Source organism: Pseudorca crassidens, chromosome 2 (genome assembly GCF_039906515.1).
Source record: "Pseudorca crassidens isolate mPseCra1 chromosome 2, mPseCra1.hap1, whole genome shotgun sequence".
Classification (NCBI taxonomy): Eukaryota; Metazoa; Chordata; class Mammalia; order Artiodactyla; family Delphinidae; genus Pseudorca; species Pseudorca crassidens.
Window position 1 is genome coordinate 44,685,245 of NC_090297.1, and position 24,161 is coordinate 44,709,405.

The window sequence follows — 24,161 nt, forward strand, 5'->3', positions numbered from 1 at the left end:
TCACCATCTTTGCCTCAGTTAAACCGCCACCACCTTTCACCTAGACGTGACATAGTCACTCCACTGCGGCCAAGGTGATCTTCCCAAAGCACAAAAATCTGTCCGCTTTTCCCCCTGTTCCTAACCCTCCATGGCTCCCACTACCCACAAGATCCCCTCTGAATGCCTAAGCCAGGCAAACAAAACCCTGTACCTTCTATTTGTTCCCACTGTCCAGTCCCCTTCCTGCAGGTTCCCAACACCGCCAGCCTAGAGCTGCACCCGGCTGCTCACAGCCCCCCAGACCTGCCCTGTAAGTACTGCCCTCGCCCTTGCCGTCTCCCTGCGGAGCAGCCTTCAATACTCCCTCTGTGCTACGCCAGCCCCATGTGGCCCCCGTCACAGCTCCCTTTGCACTGTGTGTGTGGCCCATGTACAAGTGCATTAGATGACAGTGAAGGACAAATGCAGAGAAGAATACATCAGGCGAGAGCTGAGCAAGGCCTTGAATGACACTCGAACCTCTGCTACCAGGAAAGAGAGACCTAGAAACACAGACAGACAGAAGCCTTTTCTCAAAGACACAGGCCCCTAGTCGGGGCAGGGAGGGGAAGGGGGTGCCGGTCAGGCTGCAGCCTCCACTCCAGCCATTACAGCTTTACTGGCTGAAACTCTCTGATTTCCCTGGAAAGGTGGGGGATGGAAACATAAGGAACATTTCCAAAAACATGATTGAGGGAACTTGAAGCAGCATCTAGAAGTGTTTTCATTCCAAACAGGAGCAGGCCTCGGTGAGGAGCGGGGAGACTGCAGGTCCAGCCCTGGCCCAGCCTGGGCTCTACTCTGGACTGCCCGGCCCACACAGGACCACACTGCCCCGACTTCTGAGACTGCAAGGGAGGGTGTCTAGGAAGATACAGCTGACGGGGCAGCCTATTCAGGCACATACCATCAACATATGTCACAGAGGAGAAAGGTCCACGAGGTCACAATTCACTCCACGAGGAGGGAGCTGGGTTCTCAATCCAAAATAAATGAATCAGTGCTCGTGTGTTTGGTGCAGTAGCCCCCGAGTTCAGTCCCAAGCCCCCTCCCCTTTTTTTTTTTGGTATGTGGGCCTCTCACTGCTATGGCCTCTCCCGTTGCAGAGCACAGGCTCTGGACGTGCAGGCTCAGCGGCCATGGCTCACAGGCCCAGCCACTCCACGGCATGTGGGATCCTCCCGGACTGGGGCAGGAACCCGCGTCCCCTGCATCGGCAGGTGGACTCTCAACCACTGCGCCACCAGGGAAGCCCCCCAAGCCCCTTTTTCACACTTCAGGTTAAGAGTCCGGGGAAAGGCCCCCGGGACAGGGAAGCTGAGCCCAGTGTTCTGGGCTTCCCAGAGGACTCACTACATGTCTTGGGCAGCCCCCAGCTCCTGGGTCTCAGTTTCCTTTGCTGTAAAACAAGGGGAGTGGACTGGAGGTGTCTCTAAACGTTCCTGTTCTCTTCTCACCCCAAAGAACCATCATGAATGCCCTGTCAAGAGGCCTCATGACCCAGAGTGGGGGCCGGTCTTGAACAAGACCCTGACTTCTCCCTCCCGCCAGCCCTAGCATTCGGGACTCCTTACTACCTGACGGGCCTGCCACTTCCCACGGTTTTCTCTGGAATGGGCTGAAGTCAGCACCCATCCACGCACCGACTCTGAGCTCTTATGTGTGCCAGGCCGGCACTGGGACACAGAGGTGAGCCAGACACTGGTGCTTCCCTCAGGAGCCCATAGTCTCGTGAGTGACATGAACCCTTAAACAGAAAAATACTCTGGGGTCGATCAGTGCCAGAACTGAAGTCCACACTCCTCTTCCCTCTACAAGGATGAAGCAGCATACCTGCCTCCTCTTATCCTTCCTCTAGCATGACCACTGCCTCCATGAAGCCTTCCCTGATTCTGCCACCCTCTCCCCACGTGGTTGGCTGCTCCCAGGCACTCTGGGAATCACTCCCCCGCAGCCCTTACCATATGATGTAAGTGATGTGTCCATACCTTGGAGGGCAGAGCTAAATGTTTCATCCAAGCCTCTCCACAGTCTTGCTAGATAGATCTATTAGCCCACTTTACAGATGAGGAAACTGAGGCCCAGGAAGGCAAAATGACTTCTCCTGAGTAACACACTTGGAAAGAAACGGACCTAGGATTCAATCACAGGGCTGGTGATTCCGGACTACAGTCCTCAGCCACGGCTGCAGTGATCATCCCACACCCCACCCACAGGGTTGCCCAGAGGCCCAGAGAGGCCATTCCTAGGGGGAAGGAAGTGCACACTCCCTGAGGAGCATCCCTCAGTTACTCTATTATAAGACGTCAGGGCTAAAATGGCCCTGAAAGATAATCTAATCTCAGCCTCCTATTTTACAGAAAAGGGATACTGAGACCCACAGAGAGCAAGGGGCTTGTCCACATTTATACAGCCAGTGGCCAAGTCAGGATCAGACCCAGTTCTCCAGAGTCTCCATCAGGCATTCACTCCACGGCACCTCACTGCTACCTCTTCAAGGCAGCTGGAGAGGGTAACACTCGCCCTAGTGTCCTGGCAGAGATGGGACATTCACGGGACAACTTGGTTTACGAGTGTATCTTAAAGCTTCTCCCATGAGCTCTGCCAGGTAGGGATCATCGAGAGATAAGGAAACTGAGTCTGGGAGGTGATGAGAGCCATGCCCGGATTCAAGCCAGGTCTGTCTAGGGTAAAGCCCCGGCCATCTCCAGGGTGCTGGGCCGCTGGCCTCCACAACGTGGCACTCCGCGTGTACACAGATGATCTCATCCGTCCTCACCGAGGCCTGTGGCTAGCACTGACCTGCATTCCTGATGCCAGCTCAGTGCCCAGCATCTTTTCTTCAGACCAACCCTGACGTCACAGTGTACCATCCTGACGGATGAATCTGGTTAAAGGATGGGGTGAATAGAAAACGGGCCAGAGGGCCTCCTGGGGCTCAGGGTGTGATTTCCCCAAAGCCCTCCTGCTTTCTTCTCACCATTGCACTGCCAGGTTTTGCCTGGTGAGCCGCGGCAGCTCACTGCCAAGCACGGGGACCGTGTCAGCGGACAGGCCGTGAATGAGTGCAGTGTTTGGGACCAGTCAACAAGATGGATGTTGTTTCGGTTCGGCTCCGTGCACCATAAACATTCTGTGGCAGACGCAGCTCCAGGTGGCTCGCTGGCTCGCGCTCGGCAGCTGGGCCAGCCTGCAAAGGCCCATTAGCATGGACATAAACAAGGAGGGCTGGGGGATGGAAGGCAGGAGGCCGCTGGGGTCTGTCCCACTTTCGGAGACAAGAACACAAAGACAGAAATCCAGGAGCCAGGCTGGAGGTGGAGGCAGCCGGGTGGGGAGGAACGAGGCCCCGCCTGGTTCCAATCTTCGCTCTGACGCAGATACCGGGTGACTTTTGTTTTGACAAAACTCACACCTCGTCCAGGCCTCAGCCTCCTCATCTGGAGAAACAGGAAAGGGCTCCACTGTCGGCTGCAAGGAGGCCCTCAGAAATACTTGATGAAGGAGCTGACTGCACCAGCAGCTGCTTGAGGACAAGAACTACATCCAATCCATTTTGGCCCAGTGATTAACAGCATGGGCCTTAGAGACAGACAACTTACCTGGTCTGGAATCCGAACTCTGCCGTTGATCCACTGATGTGTTCTTGGCCAGGTAACCCAACCTCTCTGAACCTCCCTTATCTGTAAGATACAAATGATCATACCTGTTGCACCGGCAGTGGTGAGGGGCAAATGAGACAATGCTCACAGGCGTTTTATAATGCAGTAATAAAAGGTCACTCTCATTCTGTTAGGATTTGTATGCCCCAAATCTCACAGAGCCTTGCCCAGAGCAGGCTCTCAGGATGAAGCGGGTGGCCAAGGCTGGGGAGTGGCCAGGTCTTCTGGATTCTCCCCTCCCGGTCCAAGATGATCTCTGGATCCCTGACCAAGCGCTCAGCCTGCCAGGCGCCCATGTGGGCCTCACAGGCTGGCCCCAGACATTAAGCCCCAGGCCCATGTGGGAGGCTGTCCAACTTGACGAACATCAATTCTCAAGTGCCAGCTGGCCGAAAATCAATGTGTCAAATGACCAATTCATCAAAAGCCAATTAGCCACAAATTACTTCGCCAAGTGGCTACATTCCCAAATTACCTCAACAGTTACCCAAAACTTATTTATTTTAGCCATTTATAAAGATGACAACCATTTGTGTTGGAGGAGATGGTTTTAGTTTTAGTTAATAAGTTTTGATTTTGTGCTCAGAGCAGCATTTTAAAGAATATTAAGCTGGTCAAAATCAAGGCTCATGGGTTGATTTAGTCCTCTTATTTATATTTACTATTCAGTGCATTTCATTATCAGTTATCAAATGTCAGTGTTTCATACAGGAAATCTTGACGTTACATTGTGCAGTAGGTTGAATGGTGGCTCCTGAAAAGACATGTCCATTTCAAATTTCTGGAACCAGGAATGTGATCTTATTTGGAAAAAGGGTCTTTGCAGATGAAATGAAATTAAAGATTTTGAGCTGAAGAGATTATCCCGGTGGGCCCTAAATCCAGTGAGAAGGATCCATATGAGGAGAGACACAGAGAGGAGATGACATGACCACAGGGGCAGAGACGGGAGCAACACAGCCACAAGTCATGGAATGCCAACAGCCACCAGAAGCTGGAAGAGGCAAAGAATGCATGCTCCCCACAAGCCTCCAGAGCCAGTACCTTGATGCCAGAATCTTCCACAGCTGTGAGAATAAACTTCCGTTGTTTTTTAAGCACCAAGTTTGTGGTAATTTGTTACGGCAGCCTCAGGAAACTAATACACATTTCTTTCATCATTATCTAATGTCTTTTTCTGTTTTGCCTATTCTTACTTTTTTTGGAGAGGGGGATTCTTTTGCTAATTTCTCAAGAAACTTGTTAACTTTAGTTTGTCTGTTTCTAGCAATTAACACACAATGGTGATAGGGCTGCATATGCTACTTCTTAGTTTATTTATTACTTTAAGTATCTTTTAGTACTTTTTATGGTTTACAACCAACTTCTTTTACTCTTTACAATTTCACATTTATGGTTAAAGTATCAAATTTGATACCAACTCTTTTAAAAAAACTAATGAATCAAATCCAGCAATATATGAAAAGGATGATTCGTCACGACCAAGTGAGGTTTGTCCTCAGAATGTAAGGTTCTAGATTAATCGGCATAATTCACTAAATCCGAAGAATGAAGGAGAAGAGCCTTATGATCAGCTCAACTGATGCAGCAAAAATTCACGATAAAAATTCTCAGCACACTAGGAATAGAAAATAATTTCCTCGATATAATAAAGTACATCAATGATAAACTACAGCTAACATCAAGCTTAACGGTGACACACTGAATGCTTTCTCCTAAGTTTGGGAACAAAATAAGGATGCCCATACTCACCACTTCTATTCAACATATTAGAGGTCCCACAGCTAGTACAATTAGGGAAGGAAAGAAGATGGCATGAAAATAGAAGAAGAAGCATAACTCTTTACTCTCAGATGACATGATTACTTACATGGAAATTCCTAAGAAATCTCCAAAAAGAAAAACATGGAAAGAATAAATTAATTTAGCAGTGTCACAGGATACAAAGTCAACAGTAAAAACATTATAATTCTACATACTAGAGGAATTAATGGGGAAATAGAATTTAAAAAGCAATCTCACATATAATAACATCAAAAAAACATAAAATTCTTAGGAACAAAGTTAAAGTTTTGTAAGACCTTTACACTGAAAACTATTAACACTTCTGAGAGAAAGTAATCAACACCTAAATAAACGAGGAGAGATACTATGTTCATGTATGGAAGATTCAATATTGTTAAGATGTCAATTCTATCCAAGTCAATCTCTACATTTAATGTCATCCCAATCAAAGTTCTAGCTAGTTTTTTGGTAAAGCTTGACTAGTTAATTCTAAAATATATATGAAAATATTAAGGACCTAGAATAGCTAAAAAAATATTGAAAATGAAGTACAAAGTTGGGGGCTCACACTATCTGATTCAAGACATTCTATAAAGCTACAGTCATCAAGACAGCATGGTGTTGTTATAAGAATAGACAAATACACATAGATCAGTGGAAAAAACAGAAAGCCCACAAATAAACCCACACTAATATGGTCAACTGATTTTTCCCTAAAGTGCCAAGACAAACCAATAAGGAAAAGAAGTCTCTTCAACACATGTTGCTAGGATAACTGGATACCTGTATGGAAAAGATGAACCTTGACCCTTATCTCACACTGTACCCAAAAATTAATTCACAATGCATCATCAACCTAAATTTAAAGCTAAAACCATAAAACTTCTAGAATAGAGTATACATCAAGACAGGCAAAAGTTTATTTAAAAATGCAGGAAACAAAAGAAAAAGTTGATAAACTAGACTGATGCAAAATTTAAAATCTTTGTTCTTTAAGAAACACCATTTAGAAAATGAAAAGGCAAGGCAGATAATGGGAGAAAATATTCCCTACACATATACCTAACAAGACTTGTATCCTGAATATATAAAGAACTCTCACAACTCAATAATAAAAGGATAAATAACCCAATTGAAAAATGGACAAAGGACTTGAACAGATTTCTCAAAAGAAGATATGCACATAGGAAGATCCAAAGATGCTTTGCATCTCTAATCATCAGGGAAATTAAAGTAAAACCAGGGGACAATAGCAACACTGGCTTATTGGAATGCGGGTAACTGGACACTCACTGAAGGGCTAATGATTGCTGCTATAATGAAGGACTTTCTTCCTGCTGGCCAGTTCTGAAGAGAAAACAAAATACAAGTCCAGCTTCCTGCAGCTCTGGGTCTGGATGACACACCTGGCTTCATTTGTATGGACCTCCTTTTCCTCCGAGCAGGAAAAAGTCAGAAAAACCTCCTAGAGGAGATGACTCAAGCTAAATACTGAAAGATTACTTGCCAGGAAAACAGGGCATGAAGAGCATCAAAAATGCAAGGAGCAGACATGCAAAAGCAGGAGGTATCGGGAGCTTTGAGTATTTCAGAGCTGGGATTAGGAAAAGCCCAGGAATTAGATGAGCAGGGGCTGGAGCAGGTGGGGCCCGGTGGGCCACTTCAGTAACCTTGGACTTTATCCTCTATCATAATGGAGTCACAGATTCTATCACTTGGTCCAGTTCTGGACCAAGTCCCAACATGCAAACTGTATTATCCATTCGTTCTTCATTGACTCCAGTATTCATTCAACAAACATTTACTGGGCACCTGCTGTTGACATTCTTGTCTCCCCAGCCTAGAGAGCACACTGCATTCCCAGCCCTGGCTCTTTCTCTGGGATATACAGCCACTATAGAGCGAACTCCTATTAGGTGCCAGGTGCTGGGCCCAATACTATATAAGCAAAATCTTATTTAACTTTCATGTTTTCTCCATTTTGCAGATGAAGAAATGAGAGGCTCAGAGAAGAAACTGATTCAAACCTTGGCCTATCTGATTCCCAAACCCCCATTCAGATTGATCCATCCATCTGTGCAGAAACAATACCCAAGTACAGGCTGCAGGCCAGGCCCTGTAACCAGCACAGGGGCACAGGTGTTCACAGTGCTGCCCTTGAGTGCTCACACCTGTCTGCCCGTGACTTGCCTCTCCCATCAGAGGGGGAGCCACCTTCCCTCACAGAGGTCCAGGCCAGCCCCCACATGCCCAGGCTGAGTGACCGTGGAGCTGTAGGGAGGGCACCAGCTTGGTCTTATGGACTCCCCTCTCTAGCCGCTCATGACAACAGATGCTCTGTCCCTTTGCCTCCTGGTGGAAACACCAGGCCCAGAGTGCAAAGGAGGCATGGTGCCAAGGTCCAGCCTCTTCCACGCCAAGCCCACATCTCCCTTTGGTGTGACCAGACCCTGGCCAAATACTGAAGTTCCCAGTAGTGCAGCTAGTTGTTAATCCATCTAGAAGTAAGTCAAACAAACAGCAGACACAACCCGTAGCTTCCCCAGGAGACAGCTCCCTCCACCTCTCTCTGGAACTCCTGCCAAGTCTGTCCTCCACAGCCTGGCAGCCACAGGCTCTACACACTGCCACCTCACCCCAGGGACCCCCATTTCTGCTCCAAACCCTTTCCAGTGGCCCTCATTCCCCAGGCCTGGTGGTCACCAGCCTGTGTCCAGAGGATCCCCGAGATAGCCAGGGTAACTCCTCTGCCTATCAGCCCCTCACTGCTCTGCTCCTGCCACACCCACTGTGACAGACTGAATGTTTGTGTCCTCCAAAATTCACATGTTGAAACCCTACCTGCTGTGTGATGGTGTTAGAGGTGGGGCCTTTGGAAAGTGATTAGGATTAGATAAGGTCACAAGGGTGGAGCCCTCATCAATGGGATTAGTGCCCTTCTAAGAGTCAGAAGAGAGCGTACTTCCCTCTACTTTCCCCTATATGAGAGCACAGTGAGAAGATGGCCACCCACAAACCAGGAATTGGGTCCTCGCCAGTCACTCAATCTGCCAGTACCTTGACCTCAGAATTCCCAGCCTCCAGAACTGAGAATTAAATGTTTGTTGTATTTTTGTTACAGCAGCCTGAGCGGCTAAGACACATGCCCTGTCCCCAAACACACCTCAGGGGCTTTGCTTTTCTAGTCTCTCCGGCCTCTCTTCTCTCATGTCTGTGCAGCTCCTTGTCCCCATTCACATCTTGGAACAAAAGCTACCTCATCTGGGAGGGCTTCCCTGATGCTCTGGGAACCTCACCCTCAAACCGTCCAGTTCGACCACCTTTATAGTACTCATCATTATTTAAAAGCGTCTTGTTTCTTTACTCACCTATTTATTTTCTGCTCTCATGAACTTGGTCTGTTTTGATCACCACCTAGATCTGAGAGCACTGCCTCAGAATAATAGGAATTCAACAATTCAACTGTCACGTGCATGAATCCCACAAGGCCCAGCTGAAGTGATGCTGCCTCAGTGCAACCTTCCTGGACACCTCTGTTCAGATCTCTCAGAGGTGCAGACCTCACCAACCCCTCCCAAATCTCTCCCACTGGTGCCCAAAGGCCGGGCTGTGGCTGATTCATCTCTATTTAATAATAGATTCATGCTCTATTATCCAGCACCTAATATAGGGACTGGTACGCCTCAGGGGTTGAATGAACACATTTTCTCTGAATAAATAAATGAATGCAATTCAGCTTCCCCACCTGTGATAAATGTAAAAGGACTTTGTCGACAGTAGAGTACAGCGGGCACTCATGTACATGCGCACATGCACACATACACACACACACACACACACACACACACACACACACACACACACACACACATACTCCAGGGCCTGACAGTCACAGGGGCTTACCGCACGGTCTGTTGAACTGAATTCTGGGCAGTTCTGCCTGTGCCCTAACTCCAAGGCCAATAGTCACAGCCGCACATGGGCCCTGTGCAGCCCCCACCTCAGTTGGCGTGAGTCGGACAACTCATTATCTGAGCAGCCAGGAGGCAGAGGTTAAGAAAACCACAGAGCTGAGTGCTCCGCAGTACTGGAGGGGTGTGGAGAGCTGCCTGCACATGTGAGCAGCAGATGGTCAGCCTGACCAATCGGGAGGGTTCCATTTCAGTGACAATTCATTTTCAGTAATTATCCATCTCTCCTTTACAGTCACCTAAGGTAGCCCTCGTGGGCACAGCGGACTTCTTCCCTGGGAGAACTTTCAAGTTATTTGCACTTTTGGAGATGCGTAGAATTAAAAGCAGATGTGCCAAATTGAGCCTCCTGCTTGCTGCTCCATCTCTGATTTTTTTTTTTCCTGCCGGCCCACTGTAAATGTTTTTAAAATGGGACCCCGGTACTAGACATGTCAAACAGCTGAATTCAAGGTAGAGGAGGCTGCCAGCAGGGAAGACGGATGAAATTTAAAATCCCTTTCGACAGATTAACTAGAGACACTTTGAAGCCATAAATCATGCAGACAGTCTAGAAGAAGCTAATAATGGATTTCGGTTTTATTCGTATATTTATTATCTCGAAGACAGAGCAGAATGCCGGGCCAGCGTGCCTGGTTGGGAAATCCACCGGGACTTCCTATGGCTGATTATCAATCAGAGAAGAGGTGGGACAGAAAGGGAGCAGGGACATGAGAACCGACATTAATTATGTACCTGCTGTGTGCCAGGCGCTGGGCTTGGCATGACTTGTTTTGTTTAAGCCAACCATGTGAAGAAGACAATATTGTTCCCATTTTATGGATGAAGACTCTAAGATACTCCAAGATAACTTGTTCCAGGCCACACAGCCTGGCCTCCCTGAAACCAAAGCTCTACTCCTTCCACCCAAAAGAATGCAGGAAAACAGATGGCCCAACGTGACAGCACAGAGCACCTGAGAGACAGACAGACAGACAGCAAGTGTATGAGCTTCTGCACCCCAAGGGGCCAGTGCCCCAAGGATCAGTGCCCTTTTCCACGGCTGGTCCTTCAGTCTTGCTGTGCCCTCTGCCTGGGGTGCCTTCAGTGGCCACGTCCTGAACTCACAATCATGTCAGGACCCAGCCTGGGTCTCTGCCCTCAAGAGAGTGCCCTGAATTATAGCATTTTTATATTTGTGTTATATATCCCTAGAAGTCTTCCCTCAAATAAATATGAACGTATCCATTCCTGTATCCTCCCATGGCCACCCAGGAGATGCTCAATGCTGTTTTTATCATTCCCTGATGCCCCAGCACCTTGAATACGAGCATCACATCTACCAAGGGCAGGGGGATGGCCAAGGCAAGATGCTAATATTCATGAAGCACCTCACGCATTTTTGGTGCCCTCTCTGTACCAGCACCAGGGATAGAATCATAAACCAGACATAGTGCCCACATGGAACTTACATCTGAGTACCAGGCACCTTATTAACTAATTTAACCCTCGTGACCTAGGGGGACTCTGAGAGGTCAGAAGGGACGGCCATCAGGGAAGGCTCCCAGGGCAGAGAACAAACAGGGTCCCGGATCTCCCTTTTACAATTCAATGACTCTTCGTCCACAGTGGTGAGCCCCACACTCTGTGGCACATCAGAATCACCTGGGGGACTTATGAAAAATATATCTGGGCCCTGCCCTAGATATAGCAAATGAGAATCTCGTGGGATGTGGCCAGGGAAGCTGCCTTGTATGAGTGCTCCAGAGGGTCCTGCTGAGCTGATCCTGCTGCTAGCCTAGTGTTTGGCCACCACCAAACTTTAAAAGAAAGTCTCCCTCTTTGGCCTGGCACACTCAAGGCCCTTCACAGCCTGGCTCCAAACCACTCCTCTGGTCTGATCTTCCAAGACTACACACACCCCATATAGTCATATAGTCCAGGCCTAACAGCTATTTACCGTTCCCCTGATAAGCCCTGAATGTGCAAGCCCACCCCACCCCATGCTTCATGCCGTTCCCTCTCCTGAAATGCCTTTCACCCACTTCCACCTGGGGAATTCAATCCTACTTATCTTTCAAGGTCCAGCTCAAACATTTCCTCCCTGAACTCCTCCATGCTTCATAGCCCCATGAATTAGCCCCCGCTGGGCCCCCGCTATCCCCATCACTGGACTGTTGGCTCCTCAGGGCCTCTCCGCACTTCTCCCGCCAGCCTGACTCACTGGCCAAGCACCTGGCTCAGAACGGTGTCCTAGAAATGAACAAGGCATGAGATGGTCTCGGAAGACAGGCCATGACCCAAAGATACAGAGGAGAAGGGGAGGCATCACTGGGCTCCTTGTTCCACTGTCCCAGCCCCACTGCAGACACACTGGCCTCGTCCCACTCGGGGAGGTTGCTCCTCCTTCTGGGCCTTTGCACTAGCTGTCTCCTCTGCCCCGGGATCAAGGATGCCTGCTTCCTGTCATTCAGACCTCCCTTCCTACGAGAGGCCTTCCCTGACCACCCCCAGGCCCCACCACTCACTAACCCCTCATCTGCTTCATCTCCCTTCTTAGCACATACCACTGCCTACATAGTATTCTGGCTGCTCACATCTGTCTGCCCCATTTGAACACAAGCTCCATGAGGGCAGGGACGAATATTGGCTAAATCAAGTGGTTTCTGGAAAGCCTGCAGAGCCTTCCTGATCATTCCCACACACACACACACACAGGCCTGAGAAAGCCATCCTAGACCATTCATGTGTGAGCCTTGGGTTTTCCTCTCCTATCTGACTCACCATGTTCATGTGTCATGAATGTTAAGGGGCAAAATATCTTCAAATATTGTTTTAAATTCCATAACCCTATCTCTCAGACAGTTTAGATTTCTTTTATAAAAAATTGTGTTAAAATACACAGAACGTAAAATTTACCATCTTGACCATTTTTAAGTGTGCAGTTCATGGTATTAAATACATTCACATTGTTATGCAGCCATCACTACCATCCATCACCCTAACTCTTTTCATCTTATGAATCTGAAACTCTGTACCCATTAAACAAGAACTCCCTATTCTCCCCTCCCCCCCAGCCCCTGGCAACCACCATTCTGCTTTCTGGCTCTATGGTTTTGACCACTCATATAAGTAGAATCATACAGTATTTGTCTTTTTGTGACTAGCTTATTTCGCTTAGTATAATGTCCTCAAGGTTCATCCACCTTGTAGAATATTACAGAATTTCCTTCCTATTTAAGGCTGAATTATATTCCATTGTATGTATAGACCACATTTTGGTAATCCATTCATTGGTCGATGGACACTTGAGTTGCTTCCTCAGACTGCTTAGGTTTTAAAATGTTCATTTTTTTCCACTACACCTATGTGTATGATTGTATCTGTGCATATACACATACACACACATATTTAACATTTTACTGCATATTGACACTTTAGTATTTGTAACACTAACTATCAACTCATGAGCATTTTTTCCCTTGTCACTAAGGATTCTTCAAAAGCCCCCTTTGAACAGCTGCATAGTATTCCATCATGGAATTCACCATAACTTATTTAGTTATTCCTCACTGTTAGACATTTAGGTAGGGTGTTTCCAATTTTTTGCTCTTATAAATAATGCTGTTATGAGCACCCGTGAACATAAATCACTGTCTGCATCTCTGAACGCTTCCTCGGGACAACTTCCAAGAAGAGGAAGTCCTGGGTCAAAGGGATTGAATATTTTCCAGGCTCACAGAACGCATTGTCAAATTGCCATCCAGAAAGACTGTCCCCATTTACATTCCCACCAGTGACTGGTGAGGGGGCCAACTTCACTGCACGTTGCAACAATAAGCAACAGGATTTCCTTTAGCTTTGCTAATTTGTGAGACTGAAATCAGACTTCATTTTTATTTGGCTTTTATTACTAGTGGGGGCAAACATTTGAAAATATCTTTGGCTATCCGTATTTCTTCTTCTGTCAAATGCCTGTTCCCATCCTTTCTGCATTTTTCTTATCATTTTGGGGGGAGCTTTTCTTAGGTATCAAATACATCAGGCTTACATACTTTCCTCATTTTGCTTATTGCCTTTCATTATTGTTTATAAATTTTTACACATAAAAATGTTCTAAATTTTCAAGTAGTCTAATCCAACAGTCTTTAGTTGAGATCACTTCCATGGGCTTTAAGTAAAGCTAGTTCTTTTCCAACCAGACAGAAGATAAATATTTCCCTATAATACCTTCTAATTTTTTGTGTGGTTTCATTTTTCACACTTAACTCCTTAATCCATCTGGAATGTATTTTGCAGGATAATGTAGGTGAGGATTTAACTTTATTTTTTTCCCCAAATAGTTAACCAATTGTCCCCATCTGTGTTATTTTTTTCAAGACCCTTATGGCAGGGTTTCTACCATCTCCCTTAGTAGCACCACAGTGTAATAATAATCACAAATATCACAAGTATGACTTACACTTTACAAAGCATTATTCATTTATCATTCATTCATCACGTTTTTGCTGAGTGCCTGTTATGCACTAGGGACTATTCTAAGTGCTAGGAATCCAGCAGTGAATAAAACAGATAATAATCTCTGCTCTCATGGAGCACACCTTCTAATGGGGGAAGTAAAATAAGTAAGTAAATTATACAGGATGTTCGTGATAATGAGAAAAATATAAAGAAAGTATTTGAGGGGAGGACGCAGTTCTACATAGGATGCTCAGGGAAGGCCTCACTGAGAAGTATCACTTGGATAAAGACCTGGGTTGGGGGCTGAACCATATGGATGTCTGGCTGTAGGGGAAGGACATCCAGGCAAAGGAAACAGCCAGTGCCAAGGTGCTGAGGCAGCAGGAGACCTAACATGTTCCAGGATCAGCAAGAAGCCAGCATGGCTGAGGTGGGGCAGGCTTGAGGGCATGAAGGAAGAGCTGAGGCCAGAGGAATAAGGGTGTGTGTGTGTGTATCATGTAGGACCTCCCAGGCCTTTGTGCTTTACCTCCACATCTGGATGAGATGAGAGTTCTGGTGAATTTTAAACAGAAGAGCAACATCACTAATATTTTAACACAGGGTTTGTCAACCTCAGCACTGCTGACATTTGAGGCCGGTTAATTTTTTGCTCTGGGAGGCTGTCTTGCGCATTGCAGGATGTTTAGCAGCATTCCCAGTAGCTCACATGTGTGCCTGTACGTGCACACACATACATACACACACACACACAGACACACACACACACACCCCCGGCTGTGACAATTAAAAAACGTCACTGCCAAATTGTTCCTCGGGGGGCAAAATGCCCCAGTTGAGAACCACTGCTTTAACAAGATCACTCTGACTACTGGGCTGATGGGGGCAAAGGCAGAGACAGAGAACCCAACTGAGCAGCTACTGCAGTCAATCAGTGAGAGGTGATGGTAGTAGCTTCAGCCAGGGTGGTGAGGAGTGGCTGGACTGGATATACTGTGAGTGTAGAGGCACCAGGATTTATTGACAGATCAGCTATAGGGAGTGAAAGGGAAGAGGCAAGGATGACACCAGGGCTTGATCCTGAAGATATGGAAGGACATAGTTGCCATTTACCAAGATGACGACAGGAGAAGAACCAGGTCTGGGGAGACTCCAGGAGCTGTTTTGGTCATGTATGTATGCGACCTGCCAATGGAGACCCTGGAGAGCAACTAGATTGACAAGTCTGGAGTTCAGAGCCCAGATCAGAGCCCAAGACATGACTCTGGATCAGCAGCAAGTGACGGTGTTTGAAACAAAGTGATACAAGATGAGCCCACCAAGGGAGACAGCATAAACAGAAAAGCAAGCGGTCCAAGGACTAAGCCCAGGGTCGCCAATACTAGAAGTCAGGGAGCTGACGAGCAGCAGCCCGAGGAGTAGAAGAGCAAGAGCCGTGTCCTGAAGCTGTGAGAGGGCGGTGCTGCAAAGAGTAGAGAGTGGTCGACTGCATCCAAGGCTGAGCGCTGTCCACTGGGCCGCATGGAAGGCACTAGAAACCTTGGCTAGAGCCAAGAGCTGTTTGGAGGTGAGGGTGGAGTGAGAGCTTGACTGGAGGAGAGCAATGTAAGACGCTGAGCAAAGGCAGCTCTTTCATTTTGCTGAAATGGCTTCCCAGACCCCTCTTGGCCACAGCAGCCAGGTGCAGACATGCTTCCCGGCTTCAGGCAGGGGCAGCCTGACGGCATCTCCTACAAAACACACGCATGCCAGGCAACCTCAGACAACGACCCTAAAGTGGGTGGCGGGTTAACGCTTCTGCTGTGCCCCCGACCAGTGGGTATGGACGCCCATGAATAAATACCGTCCCCTAGACAGGGCTCTGAGAGGAATTTTATTTTTATTATTTTTAATATTTATTCATGTATTTGGTTGTGCAGGGTCTCAGGTGCGGCATGCGGGCTCCTCAGCTGAGGCATACATGTGGGATCTAGTTCCCTGACCAGGGATCAAACCCGGGCCCCCCGCATTGGGAGCATGGAGTTTATCCACTGTGCCACCAGGGAAGTCCCTGAGAGGAATTTTAAAGACCCCTTGGAAGGTGAGGCAGCTCAGGAATGCACTTTTTTCTTTTTTATTGGAGTATGGTTGATTTACAATGTTGTATTAGTTTTAGGTATACAGCAAAGTGAATCAGTTATATTGATACATAGACATACAGCCACTCTTTTTTAGATTCTTTTCCCCTATAAGCCATTACAGAGTATTGAGTAGAGTTCCCAGTGCTATACAGCAGCGGTCCCCAACCCCCGGGCCGCTGACCAGTACCGGTCCACGGCCTGCGAGGAACCGGCCGCACAGAAGGAGGTGAGCGGCAGGCGAGCAAGCGAAGCTTCATCTGCCGCCCCCCATCGCTCCCGTTACCCCCGGACCATCCCCCCCACCCTTCACACCCCCAACCTCGCCCGTGGAAAAATTGTCTTCCACGAAACCAGTCCCTGGTGCCAAAAAGGTTGGGGACTGCTACTATACAGCAGGTCCTTATTAGTTATCTATTTTATATATAGTAGTGTGTATATGTCAATCCCAATTTTCCAATTTATCTCTCCCCCCTTCCTTACCCCCCAGTAACCATAAGATTGTTTTCTACATCTGTAACTCTATTTCTGTTTTGTAGATAAGTTCATTTGTACCCTTTTTTTAGGTACTACATATAAGCGATATCATATGACCTTTGTCTTTCTCTGTCTGACTTATTTCACTCAGTATGACAATCTCTAGGTCCATCCATGTTGCTGCAAATGGCATTATTTTGTTCTTTTTTATGGTTGAATAATATTCCACTGTATATATATACCACATCTTTTTTTTTTCTTAACATCTTTATTGGAGTATAATTGCTTTACAATGGTGTGTTAGTTCTGCTGTATAACAAAGTGAGTCAGCTATATGTATACATATATCCCCATATCCCCTCCCTCTTGCGTCTCCCTCCCACCCTCCCTATCCTACCCCTCTAGGTGGTCACAAAGCACCGAGTTGATCTCCTGTGCTACTATGCAGCTGCTTCCCACTAGCTATCTATTTTACATTTGGTAGTGTATATATGTCCTTGCCACTCTCTCACTTCGTCCCAGCTTACCCTTCCCCCTCCCCACGTCCTCAAGTCCATTCTCTACGTCTGAGTCTTTATTCCTGTCCTGCCCCTAGGTTCTTCAGAACCTTTTTTTTTTTTTTTTTTTTTTAGATTCCATATATATGTGTTAGCATACAGTATTTGTTTTTCTCTTTCTGACTTACTTCACTCTGTATGACAGACTCTAGGTCCATCCACCTCGCTACAAATAACTCAATTTCGTTTCTTTTTATGGCTGAGTAATATTCCATTGTATATATGTGCCACATCTTCTTTATCCATTCCTCTGTTGATGGACATTTAGGTTGCTTCCATGTCCTGGCTATTGTAAACAGTGCTGTAATGAACACTGGGGTGCATGTATCTTTTCGAATTATGATTTTCTCTGGATATATGACCAGGAGTGGGATTGCTGGATCATATGGTAGCTCTATTTTTTGTTTTTTAAGGAACCTCCATACTGTTCTCCATAGTGGCTGTACCAGTTTGTAGGAATGCACTCTTGCACTGGCTCTCCCCACGTCCCCTCCCCGCTCTGTTTCATTCCCTCAGCTCTCATACCTGCTCCCTGGGATCACCTCCCAAGGAAACTACCTGCCGCAGAGCATGAAACTCTCTGCTGTTGGGGGAAAGAAGGCTAAGACAAATGGGAAGTAGAGAGAGGAGAAGGAGGCTGCAGGTGGATATGGAGTCACGAGAGGGTTTGGGTTTTGTTTTTTTTTAAGAAGTTAGAAATAACAGCAGGCATGTATGCTGATGGGAATGACCCAGGGGGAAGGCAAAAATTGATTCAGGAAAGAGCGGAGAATTATTGGAGCAGTGCTGTCCTTGAGTAAGTGAGAGGAGGGTCCACAGTCATATTTACAAAACTGGTCCACAAAGCGAGTCTGAACACATTTCGAAGGACTGAAATGAACAGAACTTATTCTCTGACCACAGTGTAAAAGATAACTCGAAATCTCATACGTTTGCAAATTGAAAAGATGCCCCGTAACTGTGGGTCAAAAAATAGAATGGAAATTAGAAAATATTTTGAAGTAATTGATAATGAGAAATCTACATATCAAAACTGTGGGATACTGCTAAAGCAGTACTTAAGAAAACTTTATGGTTTTTAATGTCTTCAACACATTTATCAGAAAAGAAATGTTGAGATTTAATGAGTTAAATGTTCATTTCAAGATTTTTTTAAGAGAGCAAAATAAAGCAGGACGAGAGAAATAATAAAGATATAGGCAGAAATCAATAATACAGAAAATATACACAGATGTGCACATACACAATAGAGAGGATCAATAAATTAGCCTAAATTTGGTTCTTTGAAAACAAAAATAAGATTGACAAACAACAGACAAGACAGATCACAAGAAAAAAGTAGGAGGAACAAATAAGTAATACCAGGAATGAAAAACAAGACAACACTTGATGCTACAGGCAACATAAAAATACTTAGACAATATTTTAAATGTCTTTATGCCAATAATTTTGAAACATAGTCAAAATGGACAAATTCCTAGGAAAATATAATTTAACAAAACTTTAAAGAAGGAATAGAAAACCTGATTAGTCCTATAGGCATTAAAGTAATTAAATAAATGGTCTGAAATCTTCCCACAAAGAAAACTCCATGCCCAGATCCCTTTTCCAGTGATTTCTACCAAACGTTCAAGGAAGAAATACTTCTAATCTTATACTCACTCTTCCAGAAACTAGAAGAGGGAATACTCCACAATTCACTGTATAAGGCTAGGAAAACCCTGATATCAAGCCTCAAAAAAAGACAGTATGAGAAAGGAAAACTACAAGTTAATTTCATTCATGAACATAGATGGGAAAATTCTAAATAACATATTAATAAACTGAATCTACCAGTACATAAATAGGAAAGCTACATGATGACCAGGTTGGGTATATTCAAGGAATCCAAAGTTGGTTTATCAGTTAATGTTATTCATCACATTAATAGATTTAAAAACAAAATGAGCATCTCAATAATTGCAGAAAAAGCATTTGATAAAATTCAACACCCATTCATGATTTTAAAAGAAAACTGTTAGTCAATCTGGAAAAGAAAGGTACTTCCTTACTATGATAAAGAGTATTTAGAAAAAGCTAACAGTCAATTTCACAGTTAGTGATAAGCTATTGAAAGACCTCCCGTTGACACTGGAGGCAGAAAGGGTACCCTCCATCCTTGACTTCCATCCTCCATCCTCCAGTCCAACTATATTACATAGTATGTGCTATATAAAAATTTTATATATTATATTCTGGAGGTCGTAGCCAGAACGGAAAGGCAAGAAAAAAAGAAATAAAAAGATTTAAGATGTATGAATACAGCTGAAATCCACACCCACGTTTCTCTGATTCCAGCTCATACAGAGGACTCCCACCTCTGATTCCAACCTGTGCTTTACCTGTCTTTTCTTTTTTTCCATTTCACCGGTCTTCAATCCTCCCCCTACGCCCTGAGCGAATGCCTGCTGGGCCTTCTGTGAACCCACTGGTCACCTGACATTTTCTGCTTCTCCCTGCTCTGCCTTGTGGTGTGTTTCTGAAGACGCTTCCTCACAGACTGCATGCGGGAGGCTGGGACCACTCTCAAATTCTTCTGTGAGCTGCACTGTCCCAACCTCAGCTTCTTCAGCTCCTTGTGGGCAGGACCAGGTCTGATCCACCTGGGCTCCTAGCCCCTCACACACAGCATGTCCCAGCCCACTTACTAAACGACAAGTGAGTAGATGGAAGGTGACAGCAGCAGCAAGACTGTCTCCCAGGCAGGGCTTCCTGCTTCACCAACATATATCAGCTGCTTCCTTTCTTCCTTCCTTCCCGCTGCCCTGCACTGAGCAGCTACTCTATACTGGCCCTCTGCTGGGAGCACTGGGTACATAAAGGGGCACACCGAGACCCAGTCCCTCCCTGGTGTGCTGACAATGGCCACACAGAGCACCGGGAGCAGGAAGGTGCCTGACCCAGCCTGTAAGATCAGGAGAGGCTTCCAGGAGGAGGGGGCTTCTAAACTGAGCTACAGAATATGAGAGGTGTTATTGTCTAAAGGAGGTTGGAGGTGGGAGGATGTTTGGGGCTGAAGAGCTACAAGTGGGTCCCTGCGGGTAGAGCACTGTGAGAGTCAGCAGGGAACAATGAGACCAGAGACGTCGCTCCTAGAATGTATGGAACTGTGAACCCTCCTGCTAGAAAAATGCATGAATGCATCATAAGACTGTGCACATACATTGAAGCCCACCCTGGACCCCGGGGTTCTAAGAATCTGGGCTATGTCCTGAGGATGGCAAAATCGAACGGTTCCAGATTTAGGGGAAGAAAGATACAAGTGAGCTTCAACTGCTGTCCACTTTCACCCATGACCCTGGCCAAGATCCAAAATAATCCCCCCAGGGCCAAGCTTGACCTCCTGGCTGGAACAGACACTCAATCCAACACGCGAGGGTCTCGCCGGCACTGGGCAGAGCACGCCGGACAGAGGCCTTGCAGTGACCCCATCACTGGGAAGGAAGTGTCACCATCCCCCTCGTGAGCGGCACCATAACCACCAAGATTGCTGAGCACTCAAGCAGGCACGGACAGACATGTGCCAAGCAGACAGGAAAGAGAAGAAAGTTCCTAAAACAGGACACGTGTGAGCAGAGGACATGGGCATGAAAGAACCTCGTGCTTCAGGGGGCCTGGCTGGAGGATCCAATGCCAGGACGCTGACTGGACATGTGTGAGAGAAGCTGGCCCCTGTGGGCCAGACCCCAGAACTTAGATGCTGTCCTGAGGGCAGGAGAGAGCCAGCATCCAGTTTAGGCTTCGAGAGTGCACTCTGGTTGGGTGTGAAGAAGGATCCGTAACCGTGGTGGTAACTGCCATGCTATGTCCAAGGGGGTGCCCGACCCCTTGTACATGGCATGTGTACATGGCAGTGTACGTGGCAGGGGAACCAGGGAGAGCATCTCTGAGGAAAGGGGGGTTTCTGTGTTTCTTTTCATTTTGACAGATAACAACTACAGGCCTGCTTGGTGATGGACACCAAAGATCAAAAGGAAAGCATGCCTGCCGGCTTGTTCACCATCATAGCAACTATACTGGGCATTGGCTGCAGGAAGGAAAGACTGAGTGAAACAGATATTGGCCTAAAAGGACAGGTTTCCTCCACGTCAGCAAAGGCCCAGCTGGTCAGGAGTCCAGGTCCCTCCCTCAGCAGACACGTAAGGCCAAGACCCGCACAGAGTTAACCAGGGGCCACTGCAGAGTCACAGAGTCTATAAGTGGCCATGGCAGTCCTGAACCTGGTCTGTCCTCCCTCTTTCCCCAGCCTGGCTGCCTCCCAACCCCAGTGGGCCACTGAAGCAGCACAGAGCCTGGGAGCAGAGAGTCCCGTGTCCACGTCCCAACTGCCACCATCGTGTGGCCCTAGCCAGCTCCTCTCACCGCAGCCTCAGGCCAGACGGCAGTCAATAAGTTCCTTTCCACCCCTAAAATTTCACACACCCAGAAGCCAAAAGGCAGAAGGAGCCAATGGACATAAAACCAGAAGTGACCGTGGAGGAACCGGTCAGGAAGGCCACTGGAAGAGGCAGGGCCGGTCCAGGCAGCTAGAAAACAGAGGCAGCAATGGGAAGGAGGCTGCTGTGGTTAGGGGCTGCCTTGACTCACCAGAAGAGCTCAGGCAAGTCACATCCCACCTTGGTGCCTGGACTTCCTCATCCACAAACTGGGGTCAGGGGGAGTGAGCTGGACCTGTTGCATCCAGGGTCTTTCAGCTTCACACTGACAGCACAAGCCTGAATAACAAAGGACTGAAACCAGGATCTGCCACTGGGAACTATGTGACTTAAAGCAAGTCCTTAGTCTCTCTAAGCCTCAGTTTCCTCATCTGTAAAATGGGGATAATACCCCCCCATAGGGTTGTTCTAGAGATTGAACTACACCAGGTGACGCAGAGTAGCTACCTGACAATGACCACACTCTCCAGCACGACCCCAGGGGAGGCTAAGGGAGGATGTGGTCTGTGGGCTCTGCCAGGCCCCCGCTGCCTCTCCTATCTGCACCAGGTCTGCGGCCATCCGGCCAGGCTTCTGGGGAAGCCTCTCCAGCCCACAGCTGGGCTTTCTCACCACATTCGGAGGCATTTTCCTTGATCCCGGTGGGCTTCTCTCCTTCCCTCTCCCCTTGGCCCACAGGGTGGCAACTCTGAGAAGGCCTGTCCATCTCCTCAGGGCTGGCAGGAGCCGCGCTATAAATCAATCAATAAATTCCAAGCAGATGCACACACGTTGTTTTGCTTGGAACCTTGGCTCTTTCCTACGGTTGCCATGAAACCAGACTCTCTCAGGTGATTCACAATTTGACGGGGCCGGGCCTGGATCCACCAGAGGGTGACGATAATATTTTCTTTCCTGTCTTACCTCGGAGACAGGGTGCGGTTTTTTTTCCAGCCCTCTATCCTGGGCTGACAGCAAACCCAGGTTTACTCAGTGCATGTTTATAGACCCCCAGGCTTGGGGAAGCCAGTAGCAAGGATGGCCAGCATTGCTGTGGGGCTTCCCAGTGTGCAGACGCCCTCCCCCACAGGACTCCATTTTCCTCAAGCTCCCTACCAGGTTCTGCCTGAGGAAACCAGCAGAGGGTAGCTGTGGCTAAAAGCTGAAGCTTTGCTCCTGATGGTCCCAGATTCGAGCCCCAGGTCTGACACTTCACCAAGCCTCAGTTTACGTTTTTATTTTGTAAATAGGGATAATACACTTGACATATCATAGAAAGGTGAGATTTAAATTAAAATAATATAGGTTAATAGCTTACCCAGGACCAGCACATTTTAGATATTCAATAGACTGTCACTGTTAGTGTTAATAATATTCTGAGTGCTCAGAGAAGGGATGGCTAGCCCTGTGACAAGGTCATACTGTAGACCCTGTCATCCTGTCATACACCATGTCATCGTCGTGTGGAGGAGGTCAGCCGCCTGCTCCAGCTGGTTCCACGGCTTTCTCTGCAGCCCACTGGACTGGCTGGCCCTTCCCCCTGTACAGGGGGCACCAGGGCAGGCAGTCAAGGATAAGAAAAGGAAAAGAAGATATACCACAGTGGTGTGCCTTTGTGCTGGGCCCCATCCCATGAGGCAGGGATGTGACACCCGGAAGCTGGAGTTGAGTGAGGTGCCTACCCAGCACAACTCAGCCCGTTCCTCGGGCGGCCAGGCTCCAGGCCAGGCAAACACCAACTCCCTTCATGAAGAATGTCCAGTAAGTAGGGAAAGTATCTGAGTCTGCATCCAGAACAAGTCGACAACTACTTTTTGTTGTAACCAAAGAGAAGGAATATAAAAAAGCTACGCATCTGGTTTAAAAACAGGCCAGTCCCCACACACCTCTTCTGGCTAAAATCCCGACCTGCTCCTCCCTGGATCTCAGCTTTTCATCTGATGGCAGGTTTCTGAGATCCCCAGCGCTCTGCCCATCTGTCTGAGGGGCGTGGATCTGAGCCTGCCTGTCGGATGGGTATGTAGAGTCTAACCACCACAGAGTTTACTGAGCACTCGCTATGTGTGGGCATCATGCTGTCTCCCTCCCTTCTCCCCACAGCCTGATAAGGTGGGGGGCACCAGCACTGTGCCCACTACACAGAGGAGGAACGTTATCAGGCAGAAAAGTTAAGTAACTGACCCAAAGTCATCAAAGAGGTAATGGCAGGATTTGAAACCCAGGCAGTCTGGCCCCTCAGCCACTCTGCTGCCCCTACCCTTACCCTGTTCCGTCATACAACAGACATACACACACACACACACACACACACACACACACACACCGCCTATGTTGAGGCAGCTCCCAGAGTCTAGGCTCAGCTGAGATTCAAAGCAGGACTGTGACCTTATTATCTTTGAGCCTCAGTTTCCTCATCTGTGAAATGGGGATAACACCTACCTCACAGGGCTGTCGTATAGATTAAACTACACCAGATGACACACGGTTTCAGAGGTGAACCTGACACAGCCTCCCTGCCCTTAGGAGTTAATGGGACAGTCAAGCAGAGAGAATTACAACAAGATGCAGACAGCACAGGCCTCAGACTGGCCCTCAAGGCCCTCTACAGCCTGGCCTCTGCCCACCTCTCACCATGACCTGCTCTCAGGGTACAGCTACCCACAACCTCCCACAGAGC

General features: G+C 47.4%; 1 protein-coding gene across 4 annotated transcripts in view; it reads right to left on the reverse strand.

Moving 5' to 3' along the window:
- GLIS1 (GLIS family zinc finger 1) overlaps positions 1–24,161 on the reverse strand; it is a 227,014-nt gene that overhangs the window by 106,555 nt on the left and 96,298 nt on the right. For 3 of the 4 annotated variants that reach the window (XM_067726208.1, XM_067726205.1, XM_067726206.1), the window contains exon 3: positions 3,624–3,704. The exons of the other annotated variant lie outside the window; for it this stretch is intronic. In XM_067726208.1, coding sequence (XP_067582309.1) covers positions 3,624–3,704 — 81 coding nt within the window. The remainder of the gene's footprint in view (positions 1–3,623; positions 3,705–24,161) is intronic. 4 annotated transcript variants of the gene reach the window in all.